The 22,376-nt window shown below is 33.3% G+C and overlaps 1 protein-coding gene across 2 annotated transcripts; it reads right to left on the bottom strand.

The window, feature by feature from the left end:
• Positions 1-1,731: 1,731 nt before the first annotated feature.
• LOC112052275 (sorting nexin-13-like) lies at positions 1,732-22,289 on the bottom strand. 2 transcript variants are annotated; one of them, XM_024091287.2, is made up of 23 exons: positions 22,088-22,289; positions 21,401-21,512; positions 20,461-20,675; positions 19,027-19,247; positions 18,262-18,414; positions 17,880-18,052; positions 16,997-17,113; positions 16,655-16,769; positions 15,898-16,026; positions 14,652-14,872; positions 13,887-13,954; positions 13,556-13,599; positions 12,648-12,743; positions 11,971-12,084; positions 11,166-11,299; positions 10,519-10,731; positions 10,118-10,214; positions 9,688-9,767; positions 9,143-9,261; positions 8,789-8,857; positions 8,203-8,309; positions 6,411-6,524; positions 1,732-6,024 (listed from the first exon to the last, which is right to left on the bottom strand). In XM_024091287.2, the coding sequence occupies exons 1-23, from the start codon at positions 22,198-22,200 to the stop codon at positions 5,918-5,920; spliced, it is 2,931 nt and encodes a 976-aa protein (XP_023947055.2). In that variant the 5' UTR covers positions 22,201-22,289; the 3' UTR covers positions 1,732-5,917. The 2 variants fall into 2 exon arrangements, with proteins under 2 accessions (XP_023947055.2, XP_023947056.2); XM_024091288.2 differs by lacking the exon at positions 12,648-12,743.
• Positions 22,290-22,376: the final 87 nt, after the last annotated feature.

The following is a 22,376-nucleotide window of genomic DNA, read 5'->3' as shown; positions in this document are numbered from 1 at the left end:
TAATATCTTCAACTCAATCGATAGAATTGAAGATATTTGAAATATATTGCAATAATATATTAATAATATAATTTATTAAATAAAAATAAATAAAAACAGGACTGCCCTGCAAATTAATTAAAATAAATGTACCACTTGTAATTATTTTTATTTTACTTACCCTTTGACATCCAAATCAATTCAGTTATTTGGACGTTATGGTAGAATAAACAAACACTTACTTATATACGAACATAAAACAATACTCTTTTTTTTATTGGGCAGACGTGTATAAATATGATACAGCACAGCATCATGAAAATTAGCACACATTTCCAACATACTTTTATAAAATAACGTACTTTTCTCCCACTTGCTCGGAAAGCAGCTTTAATAGCAAGAGATACAATTTAGACCGGCCGCATATACTTCCGTTTTCCGTATTCGTTTTCCTAATGCGTTATTTCGATTTGGAATTCCGTGATTTACGCTTTAGGAAAATAATGCGTTATTTCGATTTAGAATTCCGTGAGACTACCGCAGACTTCCGTTCGGAAAAAAACGTGCGTATGCGTCAGTTAATGTATTTTATATTGATGTCATTCATTCGGTTTTCCGAACACTGAAAACTGATTCGGAAAACAAGTATATGCGGCCGGTCTTTGGCACTATCAGTTTATTTCGGTATGTTTTAGTTTCCTAACAAAATAAAGATATACTAGGTACAAGGTTAGATAGGTACAAGTTTCGCCAAAATATTTATTAAATTCCTGTCTTGACAGTATAGTATGCGGCAAACTTTGAGTTCGATCTGAACACAAAGCGTTAGCTGCGCCTGCGCAGTGTAGAAAAAACATATCCCATATTTGCGCAGTATTACAACTTCAAAACGGACTAGAACTACCTACTATTAATTATTTGAAGTATGTTTTAATATTCGAGATAGTTCGACCATGGATTTAATGTTAATGAGCATCCCAGTGAATAATGAACGAAAATTTAGACACCAATAGTCACTTACGCTCGAGTCTAAGTATAGGGCCAAGTGTAACTATGCATAATTCGATAGTCTTTATAAATCAGCCCCAGATTTAGGGAGAGCAAACTGGAGCTCAAGTCTAGGCCCAAAAAAAATAAACAAATAAAAAGTTATTAGTCAATGCGTCAAAACTCTTCCCTCGATCACATATTATATTTTAAATCAATTTTTAAACGTCAATGAAAAAGGATGCCGGTATCATCAACACCGGTTTGAAATAAATGTACAAACGGACATGTTTATAAAATCGTTATAAGCTACGTATTGTCACGCAAATATTTTATCTTTATAATTTTGTGGGAATTTGAAAAAAGGCATATTTGAAATGTTCATTTTATAAGATAGGACGTACTCCTATCCTAGGAAATATGCCTTTATCAGTTAAAGATACTGGTCGAACTGTTTTTAACAATACACTACTAAGTACTTAGTAATGGTTAAATACCTAATAATAAACACGTAACTGAATAACATTCACGAGAGCGTGTGCACAGTAGGAGTGCCCGTACAAATCCGCTCCGCTGATGGCCCCGCCGAACGCTTATCACTTAAACCATATACTTTGTTTATTTGGTCCATCCAACAAATAAGCGTTAAAACAACCAACTGACATCAAATACCCTTAACAATAAATTGACTATAAGGTACAATATTCCATCGCAGTAATATCAACTTCATTATTGCTATGAATTACTTTAGGTACACAATCAAAGAACTACAATAATAATAATTAGCTACCTACTCAACCTTAATCAAACTTAACTTTCAAATCGATATTACAACAATTTTAACTTTAAAAATAATATAGGTCATTATTCTAATCTATAAATTATGATATTATTATAACAAAAAAACCGCATACCTAAACACTCACGGGTATGTAAAATAGTGCCATTTTAGATTTACTCGTTTAAAACAAATTATATTTCACTACAGGCACAATTGTAGATATGTTGCTTTTTGAAGTAAAACTTCATTACAGTACGAAATCCGGCATAAAAAATATAAGTATACCCTCATCTGTTATTTATTTGGCATAAGATGTAAATAATAGAAAATATTCACTTCGACACATTGCAAAATGTTGCATCCGGATAGTAATAAAAAATACTAATAGATATATATTTTTTATTATATTAATCTACTTCCTCATTGGTTAATTTAAAAAAATCGTTTCCAACAGAATTAAAAACGTAAAGTTTGCCTGCTTTCACATTGCATCTGTGGGGTTGCCAGATATAAACAGTTGAATAATGTTATTTAATTACCATCGTCAGTTATTTAGTCGACGAATGTATCAAATGAAAGCTTATTATATGCTTAAATTAACAGTATTAATTTGCCATTGTTCGTGATTTTGATTTTCATTTAGATGTATTAGAAGGCAACCTATTTGTAATATGACACTGTGAACATTATACATACTTATAAATAACGCGTGAGAATATATTTCTAATGCCATACATAATAGTGAACTAAGTTCTAACTAGTTGGTGCCTTTATTAATTGCTGAAGGACCCCAGTTCAATTTTAAAGACATTTAAATTTAACACGTTAATATTTCTGAACTGCTTCATCGTCCCCGGTTACTACGAATAAAATAAAACTTTGCAAGTTAACGCGCGACTACCTGAGACTGAATCGTTATTTAATGGGAAAAAGATGGCAGTCATAGTCACAAGAGTGTATGACTTGGGATATATTGACCGTACCAAGTCATAAACCATTAATTTAATCCTATTTCCTATGAACCTATTCGTTGATATATAATACGAATATATAGCCTCTATATAACCTCTAATTTAAAATCTTTTTTAACAATTCAAGGCTACTAAATAAACTAAACCATCAATTTAATTTCTTGCATTGATTCTTGTGAAATCATTAAGTAGAGAAAAGTAGAGACTGTAAACTAACTTGAGTGTTATCCATGACTAGCCGATGCCCGCGACTTCGTCCGCGTGAAACTCGATGTAAACTTTTAACTACCCTTATCCTACCCCTACCCTACCCCTAGCCTACCCCTAACCCTTCCCTACTCCTACCTAGCCCTACCCTACTTTTCTGGTTCATTTTTTACACCTTGTGTCCGAAAAACCCAAATATCTTACGGAACCCTATTTTTTCCAAAATAAAATTTAGCCTATGTTACTTGTGCATAATGTAGCTTTCGAATGGTGAAAGAATTTTTAAAATCGGTCCAGTAGTTTTTGAGCCTATTCATTACAAACAAACAAACAAAGAAACATACAAACAAAGTTTTCAAATATTGTGTTATGTCTAAATAGTTTATTTATAAAACTATTCAAGGTTCTTAATGATCATGTGCATACTTGTACATAACAATATATTCAATATAAATTTAGTTTTTGTAGGTTCAATAACCGCACAAATTCGAAATTAGGCTATTGTCAAATTCGAAAATGTAAGTCAAATTTTCTTAACCAAAATCAATTGTAGCAAACGTTCATTAAATTATCAAAAATATAATAATTTTGGCTTTTCTAATGCACATAATGCGTGCAAATAAAATTTTGTACATAGGCACATTCTTTTTAGGTACAAAATATCACAACTTATGCTATACCTAAGACTGCCTGTACACCAAAGCAGAGCGAGGGAGCGTAGCGGAGAAACGGACTAAAGCGGAGCGATGCGTACAGTGTCTGTCCACCGGAGCGAAGCGAGGTTGCGGAGCGGAGTTGCAGACTATGTTAAATAAATAAATGTTAAATTCAACTTATTTAACCCCGCTTCCTTTTCCCTGCTCCGCTTACCGGTTTTGTATGACTTTTTAAACTAGTTCGTAAGTCCTTGTCCACTTAAGAGAAGCGGAGATTTTGTGCAATCCTATTGGTTAATATTTCTCCGTTTCTCCGCTTCGGTGGACTGGCAGCCTAATTCAGATTTTACGTCTTGTCTATATGTATAGTCTATATATAATAAACTTTTATTATTTAATCTAGCAATTCTTTTATATTACATTATTCGTATAAGTATAATTATTAGCTAGGTTAATATTTTTTTATATTTATTACAGTTTTTACAGATAGGTAATTAACTACCTACATACATTTCAATTCGAATATGGTCTAGGTACATTATTAAGCTATTCGTTAATTAATATAGACGAATCGACAAAATGCATATTATCAACATTACTGGTTATGGATGGATGATTATATTATTAGTAACTTAATTGTGAAGTGACTATGAAAGACTTGGTTGAGTAAAGAAATTGAAAATTAGTAGGAAGGCTGTATTTCGTCAATTTAGCTAAGCCATAACCTATTCCGCACATTACGTTACGGCTAACACGACCACGCACCAGTAGCTTGTTAGGTTATCGTAAATTTGAACCAGGGCAACGGTTTTCAAACACCATCCAAAGGAAATTTACAACAAAATTTGAAAATACATCTATTTTTAACTTCTGTATATCGTGTTTATTATTCCAAGTCAGTTATCATACAATAAATATTATTTCAAACCATAACAATAAAATGTGTATTAATTTTATAATTTGCCACTTCTTGAACATGTATATTATAGTGACACCGTAACATATCTATGTTTCGGTGTCACTATAATATATCCAGGCAGCCAAGTTGAACACATTACTATCCTAGATTATATCTCTGTGAAAATTTCATACAAATCTTTTCAGCCGTTCTGACTTGATTATCGTTTCGGTACATTCCAACTTACACATTTATCATATTAGTTGATAACAATACCATTACACGATACGTACCAGTAATATAAAATGGCATCTCGAAATTTGGTAGCCTAAAATTAACTTTACCCATGATATCTTAATTACATGATATCTTAATTACAAATGGCGAGGACACTATTATTATTATTTATATAAAAAGTGTAAATAATACTATAATAATAGGCACACCGCACAAAGTAGTAAGTACCTATTTTAGTTTTCAGTGAACACTTAATTGCAGCGAGCGTTACTTAACCTTTTTACAATATTAAACCATAAAAAAATATGAAAAATAATGTAAATAAAACCCGTAATTTCAGGCCTTGGTTAAATCAGTCAATAAAAATAAATAAGCTGTGAAATAAATTAATTATAATACTTATTGGTTTAAGATCTAATCTGAGAAGAGAGTTGCTGTAGCGTTATTCTGAAATATTTTTTATAACTCGACGGTGTGAATTGGGTTTCGAAGAACAGTTTCGAATTCGTCTCTGTCTTTCTCTATCTATGGTATGGACTAGACAGAGACGAATTCGAAACTCACAATGTCGAGCCAAAAACTTCGTTACAGAATAGTGCTAATGTGATATGAAAGCATGGTGGGTGAGAAAATTCAATGATAAGTGTAGCTTTTTACCTTTTACCAGCAGGGCCAGTTTATCGTTAAAATTAAAAATTAAAAAAAAATACCCTCATTAAATTTTTTAGCAAATTTCTTTGATCTGCTAAAGGTAGGTTGACAATTTATATTATATCTACAAGTGGCACATCGTAAAAGGGTGAGAAGTAAATTTAGCATAAATAAATCGCTTAACACCAGCTGATAAAAACTAAATGCTCCATAAATTCATAATACCATTGACTTCTTATAGATTTCTCTGTAATCTTTACAGCAGGGATATATTTTTCCGTATTTATTTTTTAAATTTTAAGCATAATAGTTTTGACGATATTTGTAAATCAGTGGTATTTATGGTTTAAATTATTAATTTAAAGTAAAACTCCAATGGCAACTTATAAATCATATTCTCATATTTAGTCAGCAGTCAGCGGGACAGATCAATATTTAAGGTTAAGTAACACTGCAAAACATAAAGTTGATTTACTAACATAACCATAAATTAAGAGTAGATACAATTGACTTCAATTAATTTAAACATTTATAAATTCTTGACTATATTTCATACATTAACGGATTTCTTTGATGCGGGCACTCTCGGTGATTTTGAATACAGTTTTTTGAACATGTCCTGAATTTGGTTGTCAGGGAAGAGGTTGCATAATGTCACTGTGGCAAAAAGAAATGATAACTATATCACAACAGCTTGGATATATAACTTGGGAAAAAAAAGATTTTATATACAAAGTCTAGAACGTCTCTTAGATTGCGTATTCAGAGAACAAATTGCATAATGTTAGAAAGACAAAAACAAATCATAGTAATAATTGATTACAGTTACTTGAACATGTCCTGAATGTAGTTTGTCAGGGAACAAGTTTCACGAAGACATTGTAACATGAAAATAGCTGCTGAAATGTGTCCTGAATTTATTTGTCGAAGAACTAGTTGCACAATATTACAGTGACAATTTATAACCATTTTAATTTGAATCTCTAGAAACTATGATATAGTAAAAGATAGATAGATATCTAAGATAAAAGAACATAACATACCTTCAAGTAATACAAGCAACAATCTCCTGTTAATCTCTTGCGTTTGGAATAAGTCAAATACTGTGAGCAGGCCCCGACGTGCCGCATCGGTGCCCACTATATGTCTGAGGTCATCTAATAACAAAAGATTTTCATTATTATATGGGGAAATAAGTATCATTATTTTCGAAAATATTTCCATCTTCTAGAATAAAAAAAAAACTAACATCTTTCAACTTCAACTGAAAATGTGAGTCTCTCGAAATTGCATCAAAACGAATTCTTCTCAAGCGCCAATACGTCAGTCATATCTTGAATAGACGCAACTGCATTATTTTTTCACAAAATTTTATAGTATGAAAGATCATGCAGATGCCCACTTAATAGTAAGTGGAACTGGAAAACCTATAAACAGTGTAAAAATTCACAGGATACGCAAGGAACGTCTTACAAAATGCTGCCCTGTATTCATCACCTGGAAGCGTTGGTGTTTAGCCATATATGCAGAGAAATCGTCGAGGACAGAACTGTCAAGTGCTATTATTTGAGACGTATAACTTAGCAATCTATGTATTCACCGTGCGGGTGCCGGGTCCATCGCATTGCAGAAAGAAAAACTGCGAGCAGAGCCCTGGACTTGTGACCAATGGACGTAGGGTTAAGGAATCCCATGGGTAGATTAATAGGTTGAGAGAACAGCAGGAGAAGGGGAGTGCCCCCTGTTGTTCTCTCTACCTAGCCAAGGAAAACAATACGATCGGAGAATTAAACCGCAAAAAATCATCCAGGACACAACACTCAAGTGCTATTTGATGCATAACGTTACCAATACCGTATCCTAAAGTTGAGAATCTCTGATTACTATACTAAAAATGTATCAAAAGAAAAACCATTCGTGATCCATTCCATACTAACCACCAGAGCAACGAAGTGGTTAAAGAGAGAATACATAATATAACAACTATAGCGAAATAGACTAAAAATGGTTAGTTTTCAACACGAACGTGACCAATATCGAAGGCAATATTTTAAAAATCCAGTAAATTAGTATCAACCACACAATAGCGTGTCTCATATCGCATTGATAAAGCCCGAAACATTTGGCGCGTCGCCAAATTAAGAATCGCGTAACTCAACCATGGTTCAACCTCAAAATTCTATATCCGGAATTTTCATTGAATTAACGAAATGAATTTTTATGCTCATTCATATTGGCCGCTCTTTCATGTCGTGTCGAAAGATTGTAAGTGGCTTTGTATCTGTTGAATTTATATCAGATTGCGGCACAATGGATTTCAGCTTATTATTTAGGTTAATAAAACTATCGCAGGAAAAAGTATCATAAATGATACCTTTAATTAAATGGTCCATTTTTTCGCGCTTTTATAATCTACTGCAGGAAGTCAATTTTTAATGCTGTAGATGCTCTAATTAAGATCTGATTTATGACAAATAAAACGTATCTAACATCCTTTACATGTAAACGCCGCCCTTGACTTTATCCGCGTCGAACTCAACTTTCAACCCCTATTTCACCACTTTAAGTGTTGAATTTTAAAAATTCTTGAATCACATTTTAAAATTTTGTTGTTGAGAATGAAGAACTTTCTATACAAACAACCTATATTTCACCCCCTTCTATTTTTATTTTAGGATCATAAAGTACCCTATGTTTTGCACCAAGGTCCCGTTTACCATTATACCAAAATTCATTTTGATCGGTTCAGCCGTTTAGCCGTGAAAACGTAACAGACAGACAGACAGACAGACGTACTTTCGTATTGATAATATTAGTATAGATTATAATAATTACCTGAGGCTGCTGATAAAAGCGCCACTTTAGCAGCAACCCTCGTCCTAGCTTTCGTGGCGGCGTCTCTCGAAGCCGCGCTGGGGTTGTTTCGATTCGTCAACCACTGTCTAAAAAATAACATTTATTAAAAATCCTCATTCTGCAATAAACACAATAAAATTGGACTATTTTTTATTTATATTTATGCTCGATACAATAATAAAACTGTTCGTTTACTATATTAATAGCACAAATTTATTGACACATTATGTAGTTTACAGTACAATTATAATAAAATAACTGCATGCGTTTTTTTTACTAGAACCGAATTACCGCATTTTTATGCGGTAATTCGGTAAATTAAAATTAAAACCAACGAAGGTAATAATAGTTAGAATAACGACTTTTATGTCAGAGATTATTTACATTGTAATAGAAAAATATATGCTGACTGTCCTATTGGATATTCGTTGTTTAGAGCTCAGAACCATCTTGATCACGTCAACTTTCAAGCAAATAAACCTCATTATAATCGGTCCATAAGGTTAAAAGCTACGATCTTAGAGAGGTTTTCGTGAGGTTAAGGTAAAGATTCATTAAAACTTACTTGAAAGTTTTTAAGTATTGCACCATATTCCTTGGCGATGTCAACGACGAAACGAATTCTAACACTTTTCTGAAAATATAAATTACAGATTAACTTAATTATTAATATTGTTAATGTATACTGATATTATAAAGCTAAAAAGTTTGAACGCACATCCCAAACACAAGTCCCAGAAACTACTGTGTCGTAATGAAAAATCATTTCACTACTAAAAGCTCATTGAGAAATACGCGGAAATTTTCCACGAAAATCGTGCACGCCTTAAGAATATATAAACTTTTGAAATACAGTACAGACGCGGCGGGAAGCAATTTTTTATACTATGTTAAAAATATAAGATAAAATACAGCATACTTATTAACGCGGTCAGCGATGATGGTCCTAAGCGGCGCAAGAAGTCGTCTCCTAAGCCACAACCCTCGGATTCCCAAAACCTCTTCCAATAACCGCAATGGTACACTTTCATCGCTATCCTGATAAAATAAATAAATAATAATAAATTAAATTACATATTTATATTTCTGTATCGGTCTATAAAAGATCTCTATAGATGTTCTAAAGAAACTTGCATTTTGTGTTAGTAGTATCAATTCCCAAATTGTCGAATATAATTTTATAGTGAGATTTTTAAACATGCTATTTGAAAATCAGGAAATTGTACAGAGAATCAAAAAAATTTGCTCGATTCCTGCAGGAATGAGGTAATGCCAAAAGTGCTCATAGTTCCGTATGCCGCCCCAAAAATTTATTAAGGCTGACTAATAAGATAAACATATTGCAAATTTCTCGTAAAGAGTCAAGGTCATCACAAATAAATTAGTTCTATAAAAATGATTTACTAAAACATGAAATTACCAATAGTTTTCGAGTTAATTGGATTTGAAGGGAATTTGACTTACATCTTGAATATCAGATGAACTTCCAACCTTGAAGTTATCGTAACTGTCACCACCTTTTCCTTGAAAGACCTTTGAAATTCCTGTACAAAAAACAAATAACTTTCATTTACTTACATTAATTAACCAATGCCAATAGAACATGTTGATGGCTAGGACCTTCTTTATTAAAAGCTGAAAGATGGTATGTCCATCCTTAAAAGGTAAGTAGATAGGGTACAGGTAGACAACTATGGACCGATGTAGCCTTAGAAGATGGCAGGTTTTAAGTCTTCAGATCTTCTGCCTTCAAGTACGAAGCGTAATTCTCTCTATATTTTCCTCTGCAATATTTGACAAATCTTGTCGCCAATCAGCAGTCAGAAAAACCCAGTTAAAGATCAAATTTTAAGGTTCTCTACTAGTTAAATATAATGTTAAGATATATATTTACCATCCATAACTCCATCCACAGTGTTAACAAATTGGTCGGGCATACTTTTCAAAGTTCTCATTCCGGCCTTTATAGAATTCACTAGAAGTGCATCAATCTAAAAATTCAATTAATTTTATTATAACCTATATACCTATAATAAAACTGTAACAGGTGAAATTCTATAAATAAAAGATGAAATGAAGATATTTTGAAAATTGTAGTTGGAGGGCATTATATTAACCATGGCATAACTTCAAGAGATCTTTAATATTAATGCTTCACAGGATAATATAAGCCGATAAGGTACCGAACGCCTCCCACGGGCCGGCAAAGTCGACGCGAGACCACGGGAGATGGTGGATTGTCTTGAAAACCTTTAGCCTACTTAAAATAATTGAATTTAACTTGGCACTCCTTACTGAATTTCCATGTCTTTCCGTCTGAGTTTCCGGACTGAGAAATCCTCCCAAATATTCCATGGACAAGAGAGTCATGTATCGCGCATCCCGCGATATGCTCGTCAAACTCTGCAAATAATTGTTCAGCGTACGCTTCCGACTCTCTAGTACACTTCTTGATGTGTTCTGAAATGTCTTCTTTGCTGGAAACGGTAGGTGACCTAGCTCTGGCCACTAAAAAATAGAGGATTTATTTTAAAAAGTAAATTGACGGCAATTCTTTACATGATCGAGCAATGTTTATTTTATTATTTTGCTCAAAATACGCCTAACGCTAACAGTCTGAAAGAAATACTGGAAAAAGCGTCTAGGTTATTTTACCAGACTTTTTTTTAAAGGTTTGGCACAAAAAAGCAAAATTATTATTAGCTAGACTATTCCTAGACTGGCCTGTTTCTAGTCAGTTTTAATTTGAGTCCTTTCTATTAGTACTATAATAACATATTACAGATTTACTATAATTAAAAAGGATAGACCCCAAAACTGCTGATTTTTCAATTTTAACTGATTGTGACTTCTGATTGGTTGTTTCAAGAATAACTCTTACACTGATGTTGTCATAATTTGGTTGAAATGGTGGAAACGTAAGAGTTAAAGTCAGTTATTACCTTCTCTTTAATGGCAGCATGTAGATCATAGAAGTCACTGTACCGCCTGTATATGTGCCACACTTCGTTGTCGGATGCTCTCGTCACTGCGATCGCGTATATCCCAAAAGTTCTACCTTTATCCTGCACCAGCGCTAATCAAATAAATGATTCCCATTTAAAAATGACGACTAAAACGTTTGAACAAAGAAAAACTCGTAATTTTATTAACTTTAATTAAAAAACTTTCATCGAGACTGGAAAGGCCTTAAGATACGAACGCACGAGCTATTGATGTTTATTTGCATACTTCTTTAAAATAATTCAAATATTGAAAATTAAAATTTTATTAAAATCACAAGAGAATAAATCTTTCTTTTCCGGAACACGGTTTGTCCATATAAAATATAGTATAGTGCCACAAACATTTTTGACCAGCTGGCCATAACTTAAACTAACGCAATGAATTTAAGAACAAACGTTGCGGCGGTCGCCATTTTGAAAAAAAACATAACCCTTCTTGCAGTCGGGTAAAAATATTAAACTAAAATCCATTGATCTATTAAACTAAATCGCGACAAAAGCGACACCCTCACCGGGCTCGATTATTGTGGCACTAAAAGTTATACTGACAGTAGATTGTAAGGCACGGAATTCTAACAAAACAGAAGCATCTTTAAAATTATATCTATAATTAGTTGCTAAGCAACGATGCGTTCCGCCTCCTGGATCACTCCAAATAATTTAACAACGCATTTCTGCACTACTGACGTTCCAAATAAACTTCCTAAGAATGGAATTATATTTGTATTATATAACATCTTACCCGTTTCAATGATACATGCAGACAATGGCGACATCATATTCTTTGCACTCTGACTTATTGCCGAATGCGATAGGGATAAACTGCTAGTATTTGCTGATTTTAGATTCGATGGACCTAAAACAATCAGAGGCCATGTAAAATGAACATATTTGCATTTCTCAGCGAAAAAGCGATGATTCCAAGCTGCTAAGCCACCCTCCCAGGTGTGTATTCAAAGATGAATATCAGTGGACTGACAGGTTATTAGCCTTTGTTAGATATTTTTAAAGTTAAAGTTCTTTATGCACGTTTGACTTGGGGAGTTAGTTAGTGAATGCGCTAGGAAAGGTGTAATCGAGCGAGGTTTATGCTGCCATCTAATGGCATTGGTAAACAGTGTTTGTTATTTTAAACTACCAGTAGATGGCGTTTTTAGAGAACTTTGAAACAATCCCTTTTTGGTCACTTCAAGAACTCTTAGATGACGCTTTGTTTTTTTTTAATTTTAGAAAGATTTAGAGGACAGTCGTTTATTATTTAGAATAATAATAAATAATACCTAGTTCAGCCAATGTTTTTTCATTATTATTACAAAAACTACCTCTACTCTCCTACGTTGTATTACAGTAAAACGTAAGAGGGTACCATATGGGCAAATAAATAAATTATACCAAAATGTATATTAAGTCTAAACGCACCTGCATTGTCATTAATCATTTTTTGTGCGAAGCTGCCCACAATATCTGACCTTGACCGATTGTGTCTGGCTCCAATGACCGGTAGGAACATATCACCTGCAATGTGGGTGGCTATTCAATTAAATGTGTAATTTAACTACAAGGACTGGTCATATAGACCTTCTATATGACCTTCGACGAGCAAAAAATTCGAGTTACAATAAATAAAACAAACAAGTTTTACATATATACTTATGTAAAAGTAACTTAGCGATCTACATACGAGTAAGAGAATGTCTTAAGTGACTTTTAAAATTTCCCTGTGAATTGAAGTACCCACAGGGCACTTGAATTTTTATGCCTAACTTTTTGGATGGAGAAACTGAATCCAGCTTTTCAACTAAAGTCTTCATCACTGTATACAAACTAAGAAAGTGGCAATGGGCGGAGCACATAATTCATAGAAGTGATGGACGGTATCTCAAGGTGTTTGAATGTTGACCCCAAGGTCAAGGTGGTTGAGTGTGCGACCCCCCAATAAAGTCAAATAGTCAGGAAGACTTAATTGGAAATCCATCGTTGATGTAATGATGATGATACAAACTACAGAATACTTGGTAAAGCATAAAAATGTCTACCCACAGGTTCGTTTAGGTATCGTGTGATTCTTGTTAATGAGGTTTCTTCGGGTTAGGGAACGGGGAAAGGTTGAGGACTTGTTACTGATGTTGCCTTTGAACTTCGTTTTGTTAAACAGCTTTGGCAACTGGTTCAAGCAGGTTTTCATTATTCGTCTGCATTTGTCTGTTGATCATTAGTTAGTAACATTTTGGAGAGTTAGTATTTTTAATGGTACAAAGTAAACAAGAAAATAAGAAAGTATAATTTTTAAATTAAATATTCTTATATTGATTCCAGTGTTTACTTACCAGCATATTTTGGAGGCTCCGGTTTAGTTTCTCTTCTATTTTCACTGAAATAAATAATAACAACTAAAAATATAATAAGTAAATTTAACAAACTTATATTATATAATATAAGAATAATTTGTAAAAGCAAGGAAAATGTGTTTAATGGTACAATGGATTTTTTGTATGTTTAATTTGTTTATGTATATTTGTTTGTGCAGGCATCACTATTTTTTAAACAAATGAACTATTTATTCAATCAGACTACGTTTCATCGAAATCGGATATCAATAATACAAATACTAATACTAGTAATTTTAAATACTTATATTTACAGTACGTATTTGCTTACCTATTTACCTCATTTGATTCGCCTTGCTCACTGTCCATCATAAAATCTGCTTGCCAAGATGGATCATCCTAATAGGAATTTAAAATAGATTATTCTTCAAGAACACAAGAAAGTGTTGTAAAATTTAAAGGATCTGGATGTGATCTATATAGGATTGTATCTAAATAAATTTATGTTTAGATTATTTAGGTACAGTAAGCCTACTCCTAGCATACGTCAAGGACTTATCTCCTGAAGTGAAAAGTATATTGTCATTTATCGAGCAATAGTGCAGAGTTTGTCTCTTTCGTTCAAATTGAACGAATTAGAGAGATATTTTTACTCCTGCTGCTATTGATCTACGTTTGTCTTTCTCTCATCTTGAGATATTATGTCATTGCGTCTTACGCCTACAGATTACTATTAGTTACTTACTGTATATAAAACTATGCCAAGCAAGTTTCTCTTGCTATTTAAATCTCTCTTACTGTGATTAGGAGAGCTAGGAAGTGTAATAGCAAGAGAAAGGTTTTAATTTATCATAAAGAGAAGAAGAGAAAGGTTTAATCCTCTAAGATATTTTAGTTGAAATTCTCAGCTCAGAGTTGGGAAGTTGGTGGTGTTCACCGTGCGTAAAAGAGCACGTTAAGCCCTCGATTCAGTCATTAGCATTTACATTATCACTTTAAGGAGCAGGGTGGTGGGCTAAAACCCCATATCTGCTCTGCTACAAGAAGGAAGACCTGGTCCTGTAGTGGACCGTTAAGGATGATAATGATGACTAACCTCTAAAGCGTCGCTCACGCACTTTTGCATGTCATCGAAGCATGTGACAGGATTGTTGGTGAATTCCTCGCCTTCGGTGGTAATTTTACGAACTAGCTCCGCGTGACAGTTCTCAGGCGCGCCCAGTATGGCCGCTCGACTCGGCGACAGAAACGTGTCGCACAGTTCCAAGGCCGACGATCGGAGGTTGTCGATTACGGCTTTCGATGTTTGTGGGGCGTCTAAAATCGTTTACATGTAACTGTGTCATCATCTTTTTCAACCCATCAGTGGCTATGGCAAGGTTTTTAACTAGGGTATGCACTATAAGCCAAAATTGCAAAATTCCTTGTCCAACTATCTTCTTTGAGTATTTAGTTTGGTTTGAATTATGTGCACACCACTGCAACAGATATGCGGCTCACAGTTGAGAGGGGTTAGGTCAAATAGTCCATCACGCTGGCCTAATGCGGATTTGCAGACTTCACACACGCAGATAATTAAGAAAGTACTCAGGTATGCAGAGTTCCTCACGATGTTTTTCCTTCACCGTTTGAGACACGTAATAATTAATTTCTTAAAATGCACATAACTGAAAAGTTAGAGGTGCATGCCCTGGACAGGGTTCAAACTTACACTCCCGGAATCGGAGGTAGAAGTCATATTTACTGGGCTATCACGGCTCATATAACCATATAACCATATAAATAATTTTTATTCAAAGGTAACTTGGCAGAATTCTATAGAAGCAAAGATTTTAAGAAGTCTATAGAAGCAAGACAAGTTTTTAGGATTTTTCCTGGAATGAATATAAGAATGCAGCCCAGAATAGATCTAGTTAGTATTTAAATAACTAAATTATTGTTTCGGCCCTATGCATCCCTTGTAAAAGAATATTAAGAAGAGATTGATATCATTTTTTCTGTAGTAAAAGAAAAAAAATATTTGAAAATACACATCACACAGAAAAACTAATGAAATACAGCAAAATCATGCAGTGTGGATACAAAATAGTGTGAAATGGTCCCAAAAGAGTCTCCAATCATCACTATACTGTGTAAAAAAGGGCGAAGCGCTGATCTTCCCTAAAGCTCCTGAAGTGACTTTTTATACTGACGGTTAATTTTTCCTATTAAATATTATTAACAAATATAATAACAACTATCATTAGTTGACATTTCAAGCCACCCAATATTAAGTATAATCCTCAGAGCAACCAAAAAAATAGAAGAATAGTTTTATTGCAGCTTTAAATACAATAAAATACCTGCTTCATTTAATTCGATTTCTAGTAAATACTGCGCATTAGACTTCCATGCAGCGATGGCTCTTAAAAATTTTAATGTCCTCATGACTTCTTCGGAGACTCTTGCTGTATTACCACTGTCCGATGTACCTACGAAATAACGAAAAAATACCTTTAAGTATTTTTACCACAGCAAATATCGGCTTTGTTCCAACTTCACCTGTAGGCTTGACAACATATCTCTTGACGAGAAAAGAACATATTGTCTACTTTATTGAGTTGATTAAAGCTACCTATATTTTTTTTATCTATATCTGTATCGTCATATCGCAACGAAAGAGAGACCTATATTATCGATTTCGCTGCTATTGGTCGACGATATATCTTGTTGTGACAATAGGTCTACTGATGCAGGCTAAATAATTACTCAAAAGCAAGTAAAAGGTGTTATGTATGGTATTTAGTGACATACCCTTTTAATACTTCAGACATTTAACAACGGATACACAGACAGATACTCGTAGAAAGACCAATAGATAGATCATTCCTTAGACGCTAAAACTCTATGTGGGTCAAGGTCTACCACATTTCTCCATTCATTTCTTTTCTTAACGTTTTTTTCCCAAACAGCTAATTTTACCATTTTCTTTAACACAATCTAGTCATCTTTTTTAGGTCTTCCTTTCAACCTTTTTACCTGTGGTAATCCCATTTTGTCATCACTTAAATATATAAGATTAATTATATATAAGATGATTTAATATTTTGTGATACATACCTTCTTGAGGTCCTAAAGTCGCTAGCCTGGCTTGAATTATTCTGCTTAAATACTGCAGAGAAGACAATTTCTGACGGTCTTGTAATTCCCATTCCCCTGCGCTGTCTCTTGAATGCTGCGAATTTTTATTATTTTTAAAAATTTATATAAGATTCTAACTTTCAAACGGGGCTGTTACTTTATGGAGTTACTTCATAGGCGCTGGCGTTTGGCGCGATGTACGACGTGGTACCATTCTTGGTTGGTTGGTAACTGATAATAATGGACTTCGGCTAATCGAATAAAAGAGTATGCTGTACATGAAATATGTTCTTAGGGCTATTTATTTTAAGAAATACTTGCCAATTTCTGTATATCCTTTTGTACAAGCTCCAATGTGGCATCTAATTCCTCGGCGTCCCCACAAGATCGAATCACCAGTAGAAACAATTCGGATGACAAACAGGAATCTCTGCAACACTGTTTTAACATATTTTACTCACGAACAAGGGAAAATGAACATTGATTGACGAAGATTATGACAGTTTTATCATCATCATCAACATCTTAGCAGCATAGATCAGCAATATTAATATTCTCTAGTAGCTTCAGAGATAAAAGCGAATAGGCAATCTATTTTTTTATGGGCGTCATAAGATGGCTCAGAGTCACACAGCGGGCGATGGAACGAGCTATGTTAGGAGTATCTCTGCGTGAACGAATCAGAAATGAGGAGATCCGCAGAAGAACGCCGCAAAGTCACCTACATAGCTGAACGAGTTGCGAAGCTGAAGTGGCAATGGGCGGGGCACATAGTTCGAAGAACCGATGGACGTTGGGGTCTCAAAGTGCTGGAATGGCGACCCCGCACGAGTAAGCGCAGTGTTGGCCGACTCCCCACCAGGTGGACTGACGACATCAAGCGAGTCGCAGGGGTTCGCTGGATGCAGGTGGCTCAGTATCGTGATGTTTGGAAGTCCCTACAAAAGGCCTATGTCCTGCAGTGGACGTCCATCGGCTGAAATGATGATGATGATGATGAGGCAATCTATTTTTTTAATAATTTGGAAAATATTTATTTATTTATTAAAATTGCAAAAAATGTATAATTGCAAAACATGGTAGATATTTATCTGGCCTGGCACTAAATAATAATGCAGGAAACCGGATTTTATATTTATTCAGATTTAATCGATAAATATATAAACTTAAGATATTGCAATTCATGTCTGAACATTATACTCACAGATCTAATAATAGCTCGGTTGATATTGTCGGGGTCACTCAACAAATTGATCAAAGGTTTCAAGACAATTGCAGACAACAAATCTATAAGGATTAATTTCATAGCGTGGCATTTCCAGGCCTCTTCTGGCGCGACGAGATATAAAACTGCTTCTGACACCTCACAGAGTAGAGCTTGAATAAAAATTTTAAATAAAATTAAAAAGTAAAAGTTTTTATAAACATTTACACACTATAAACACTATTAGATGTAGTTTATTTTTAATGATTGTTTGTTGTATTCATATGTCGATTTTTATCTCAAACAATCTCTGACTCTTTAGGGTATAATGTTGTCATGATATCTGGGAAAGGTATTATATTAACATGTATTTTTGTCTTACCATACTCTTTTTCTGAGTCAGTACAAAATGTATCGCGACAGATCTGTTTGTTCTCCATAGAACATTCCAAATCGAAAAATAGGTCCTTTAAATTGTTACTGCTTACATTCTCTGAGCTACTGTAGAATTTGGATTTCCCAAATGACTGTGAATCTGAAATATATAAAAAAGTCCATTATGTAGTATTTAAATTTTTATTACATAATCCGTCCATCCATTAAATCCATTAGAAATCTACAAGAGCAAGCCAATTTTACACACAGTTTTAGTGACAGTTACCTACTTGCTTACTTTCATGGCAAGTCTACACAATTTCCGTGTGAATAGTAAGTGTCAGCATTGTTCAACTCTTCAATCATCACTTGCTATTCTAGCTTGAATAAAATATATTTTGTACCTGGGCCCAAGGACTAATTGTTGAAAAAAAAACTTACAAATGTAAATCAACTTGCGAATTCTACTTTTTGGGTCAGTTATTAAATATAAAAGAAACTTATCTTTGACCCTCGCGTTTGATCGTAACTTGACGTATGTAGTTTATTTCGAGAAACTTTTTATTATTTTTTTTAATGAACGCTTTTTTAAGGTGTGTATTAATTTTGACATTTAATACTGTTTGCAGATCACATGTGGAACTGTACAGACAGAACAGAATGGGCAGACTATTTAGACCCACAAATCTGCTAAACGGTATACTCTAGTGGGTAGAGTCTGCCATGTACTAATACTACTTAATATTAATCATATATTGTTTCGTTATTTTACCTGGTGGCCATGTCAAGTCTGTTTCACTCTTGTTTCTTCTATGTATCTTCTTCTCGTCCTGCTTTTTTGGGCTTGGTTTTGAGGTCCCATTGACCTCTTTGGCACTTAACAACTGCAAGTGTTTCAGTCTAACTCTTGACTGCTTATATAGTTTCAAATGTATTGTCAACTCTTCAGGAAATCTTGTAGATAGTAGATGGACCCAATCTACACATTTCACTCTAAAATATTTATTAACAATCGAAATTACATGCATCTAACTTATAGTGTAAATGTTATTGATTGTTATTAATAATATATTTTATAATTTTTTTTTCCAGCTGGCCTAGCATGTGTCTACAACATTTATCGTAAATTGACAACCAATAGTGGCAGAGTTGGAATATAGCTGTCTCTTTCATCCCAACGAACTTACACCATTTCAGTAAACAGATTTTCATGGTAAATTTCGGCATTGTTTTGATAAATAATCTAATGAAAACATAATTCTATGGATACAAAATTGCAGATTTTAACAAAAACTATTTATATTTCTCAATGTTAATGTACTTTTAAAATATCTTAATAACATTTATCTTTGTTTCTATAGTTCTTGCTTGTAAAATTCGTCTTATCTATTAATTAAATACAAAGTAACTTATCATGTGTACTTTTAAGGTTAATAACTTTTTTATTAATTTCCAAGTACATAATTGAATAGATAAACTTTACTTGCAAGTATATGTATAAAAGAGGATTAATTAATGATATCATATGCAAAACTAGAGGTATAACTGATGATCCTTCAGAAATTTATTGTCCACAGAATAAAATATGGAAATTGCAAAAGAGATCTATAATGAAAATTAATAGTGGATTTAATATTTTTTATATTAAGAGCTCTTTGCAGGAGATTTTGTCTGTAGAATTACTACCAACAACCTTATTTCTTATCACTAGCAACATCACTGTTAACCGGTTTGAAAAGTAATGCTTCTGGCACAGTTAAAAAAACATAATATCAGCTATGCTATAGTAAATAAGAAGGACATTATAGTGGAGGTTGCTTTTGAGTATTCCCAATAAGACAAACCACTTAAGTGATTATGTGTCTGGTACATTTATATAATATTTTTAAGAAATTAAAAATCACGTGTCTCAATCGGTGAAGGAAAACATCGTGAGGAAACCTGCATACCAGAGAATTATCTTAATTCTCTGCGTGTGTGAAGTCTGCCAATCCGCATTGGGCCAGCGTGGTGGACTATTGGCCTAACCCCTCTCATTCTGAGAGGAGACTCGAGCTCAGCAGTGAGCCGAATATGGGTTGATGACGACGACATTTATATATGTACAATGAATGAATGAGGGACTTGGTTATATAGAGTTCTTATAAGCAATGGTTTCCACATGGTTCTATCCAGTATTAGCATAAAAAATTATGTGCTACCTTACCTATTGGCTATATTAGCCCCAGCAGCAACCACAAGCTTCTTTATAGAGTGTGTGGTAAATTCCTGGTCATCAGTAACAACTTCATACCAAGTTGCGACATAGTCATTGATTATGATGGAGATTATTTCATTGATAAACGAGTCAACAGTTTCACTGCCTGTTATCCTATTGTCAAACTTTGGTAAAGGTTTTTGAGTTTCAAATAATTCTAACACCTGAAATATAGGAAAATTTGATTGGAAAAAGTTAATTAAATGACAATAAAAATATTTAGTTAAATAAGCACAAAACATGTCTATATAGGCTTGTTGAAAATACTAAGTTATTCATTATTCTAACATGACTAAGGCAACAAGTATAAGGTTTTCCAAAAAGAAAAGCTATCCCTGGAACAACATATTAAGGGTTGTGTCATTGAGATCATCAGATTAGCAGTTGTATACTTGATTAAAATCAATTTAAAGATTTCACATTTAATTTTAAATATTGAGTAGGTATATGTTTGAATCCTTTAAATCTATGTAACCTGTCCTACAGACATGCTGTTTTAAATGAACATTCAAACTGTTGTGTGTAGTGTCTGTCATTTTTAAATGTAGTTATTTCTTTTGATTTTGATAGAAATTTTGATTAGATAAAACTGTACAGTTAAAACTGAACATTGGTAGCACCAAAAACACTCACTCTATAAAGAATTTGGAAAAACAAGATCAATTTGAACCATTGAACAGGTGAACTGTTCAGTTAAATTGATCTTGTGTAGTGTCCGTCAGATTTAACTGTACACTTTTATCTGATGATTTTGGTTGAAATTTGGATTAGATAAAACTGTACAGTTAAAACTGAATGAATGAATATCTGTAGCGCAAGTAACACTTACTCTATTAAGAATTTGGTTACATTAGACCAATTTAAATGACAATAATACATTCTTAAATACCTTTGTAGATTGTATTGAAAAGTTTGTCTGTTGCAACGGGTCATCCAAACAGTCAATATCAGCATTAAATACTTTCTTTGGATCATAGTTCAAGTAAAAAATTGTTAATACCCTGTAACATTAGATTATAAAAGTTTAATAAAGATAAAAGGCTTTACAAGAAACTACTAAAAATAAATTAAATGTTTTACTAATAATAAAAATAAATGTTCTTGTTATTTTATGATAATTTTAACTTCAAAAGCTTGAGAATAATTCAATAGAATAAAGTCATTTAATATTGGTCATGAATTATATGCTTACACCTTGATTATAAATATCTACGCACAACAGGCAAAATGTGGCTGTGTGGAAAGGACCCAGGAAAAATAAGAAGACAGTTTGATTATTGCTGCCAAAGGATAGAACATTGAAATAAATGTTTCTAGCAAGCCATTGTCCCAAGCATTGGTATTCAAATCATTATTCAGGTGAACCTTTTTGTTCTATAGTCATTTCTAACGTTTATCATATTATTATCAAGTGATGGAGATGAAGCATTTAGGAATAAGGGGATACCTATTATCCCAAACCAGAATGATATCTTTCTAGTCCAGAACCTAAACTAATTTTAATTAAAGTGTAATATCTGAGCATTGTCACTATAAAGTATGACATATTATTTCTACAATATACTGAGCTACTTACCCAATTATAAATGAAACGATAAACGTTAACAATGTAAGATATAGTCCAAAACCTAGTAAAGCTATAATTATAACGGAGATTAAACCAAACCAGCCTAAAACTCTCGTAACCATTTTTATAATATAATAGCAAACAGTTATTTTTTTGGATAAAATTTATTAGAAAACAATATCACGAGTGAAAAATTGGAAAATAAAAACAAAACAGAAAATCACAAATAACTCGAAATGTCAATGTCAAACTTTTGACATTTGTGATTTGACAATGATTTGTGTTTGTCATCTTCGTT

The sequence above is a fragment of the Bicyclus anynana genome, chromosome 5 (assembly GCF_947172395.1).
Source record: "Bicyclus anynana chromosome 5, ilBicAnyn1.1, whole genome shotgun sequence".
Taxonomy (NCBI): Eukaryota; Metazoa; Arthropoda; class Insecta; order Lepidoptera; family Nymphalidae; genus Bicyclus; species Bicyclus anynana.
This window is presented reverse-complemented; position numbering and strand designations above follow the sequence as displayed.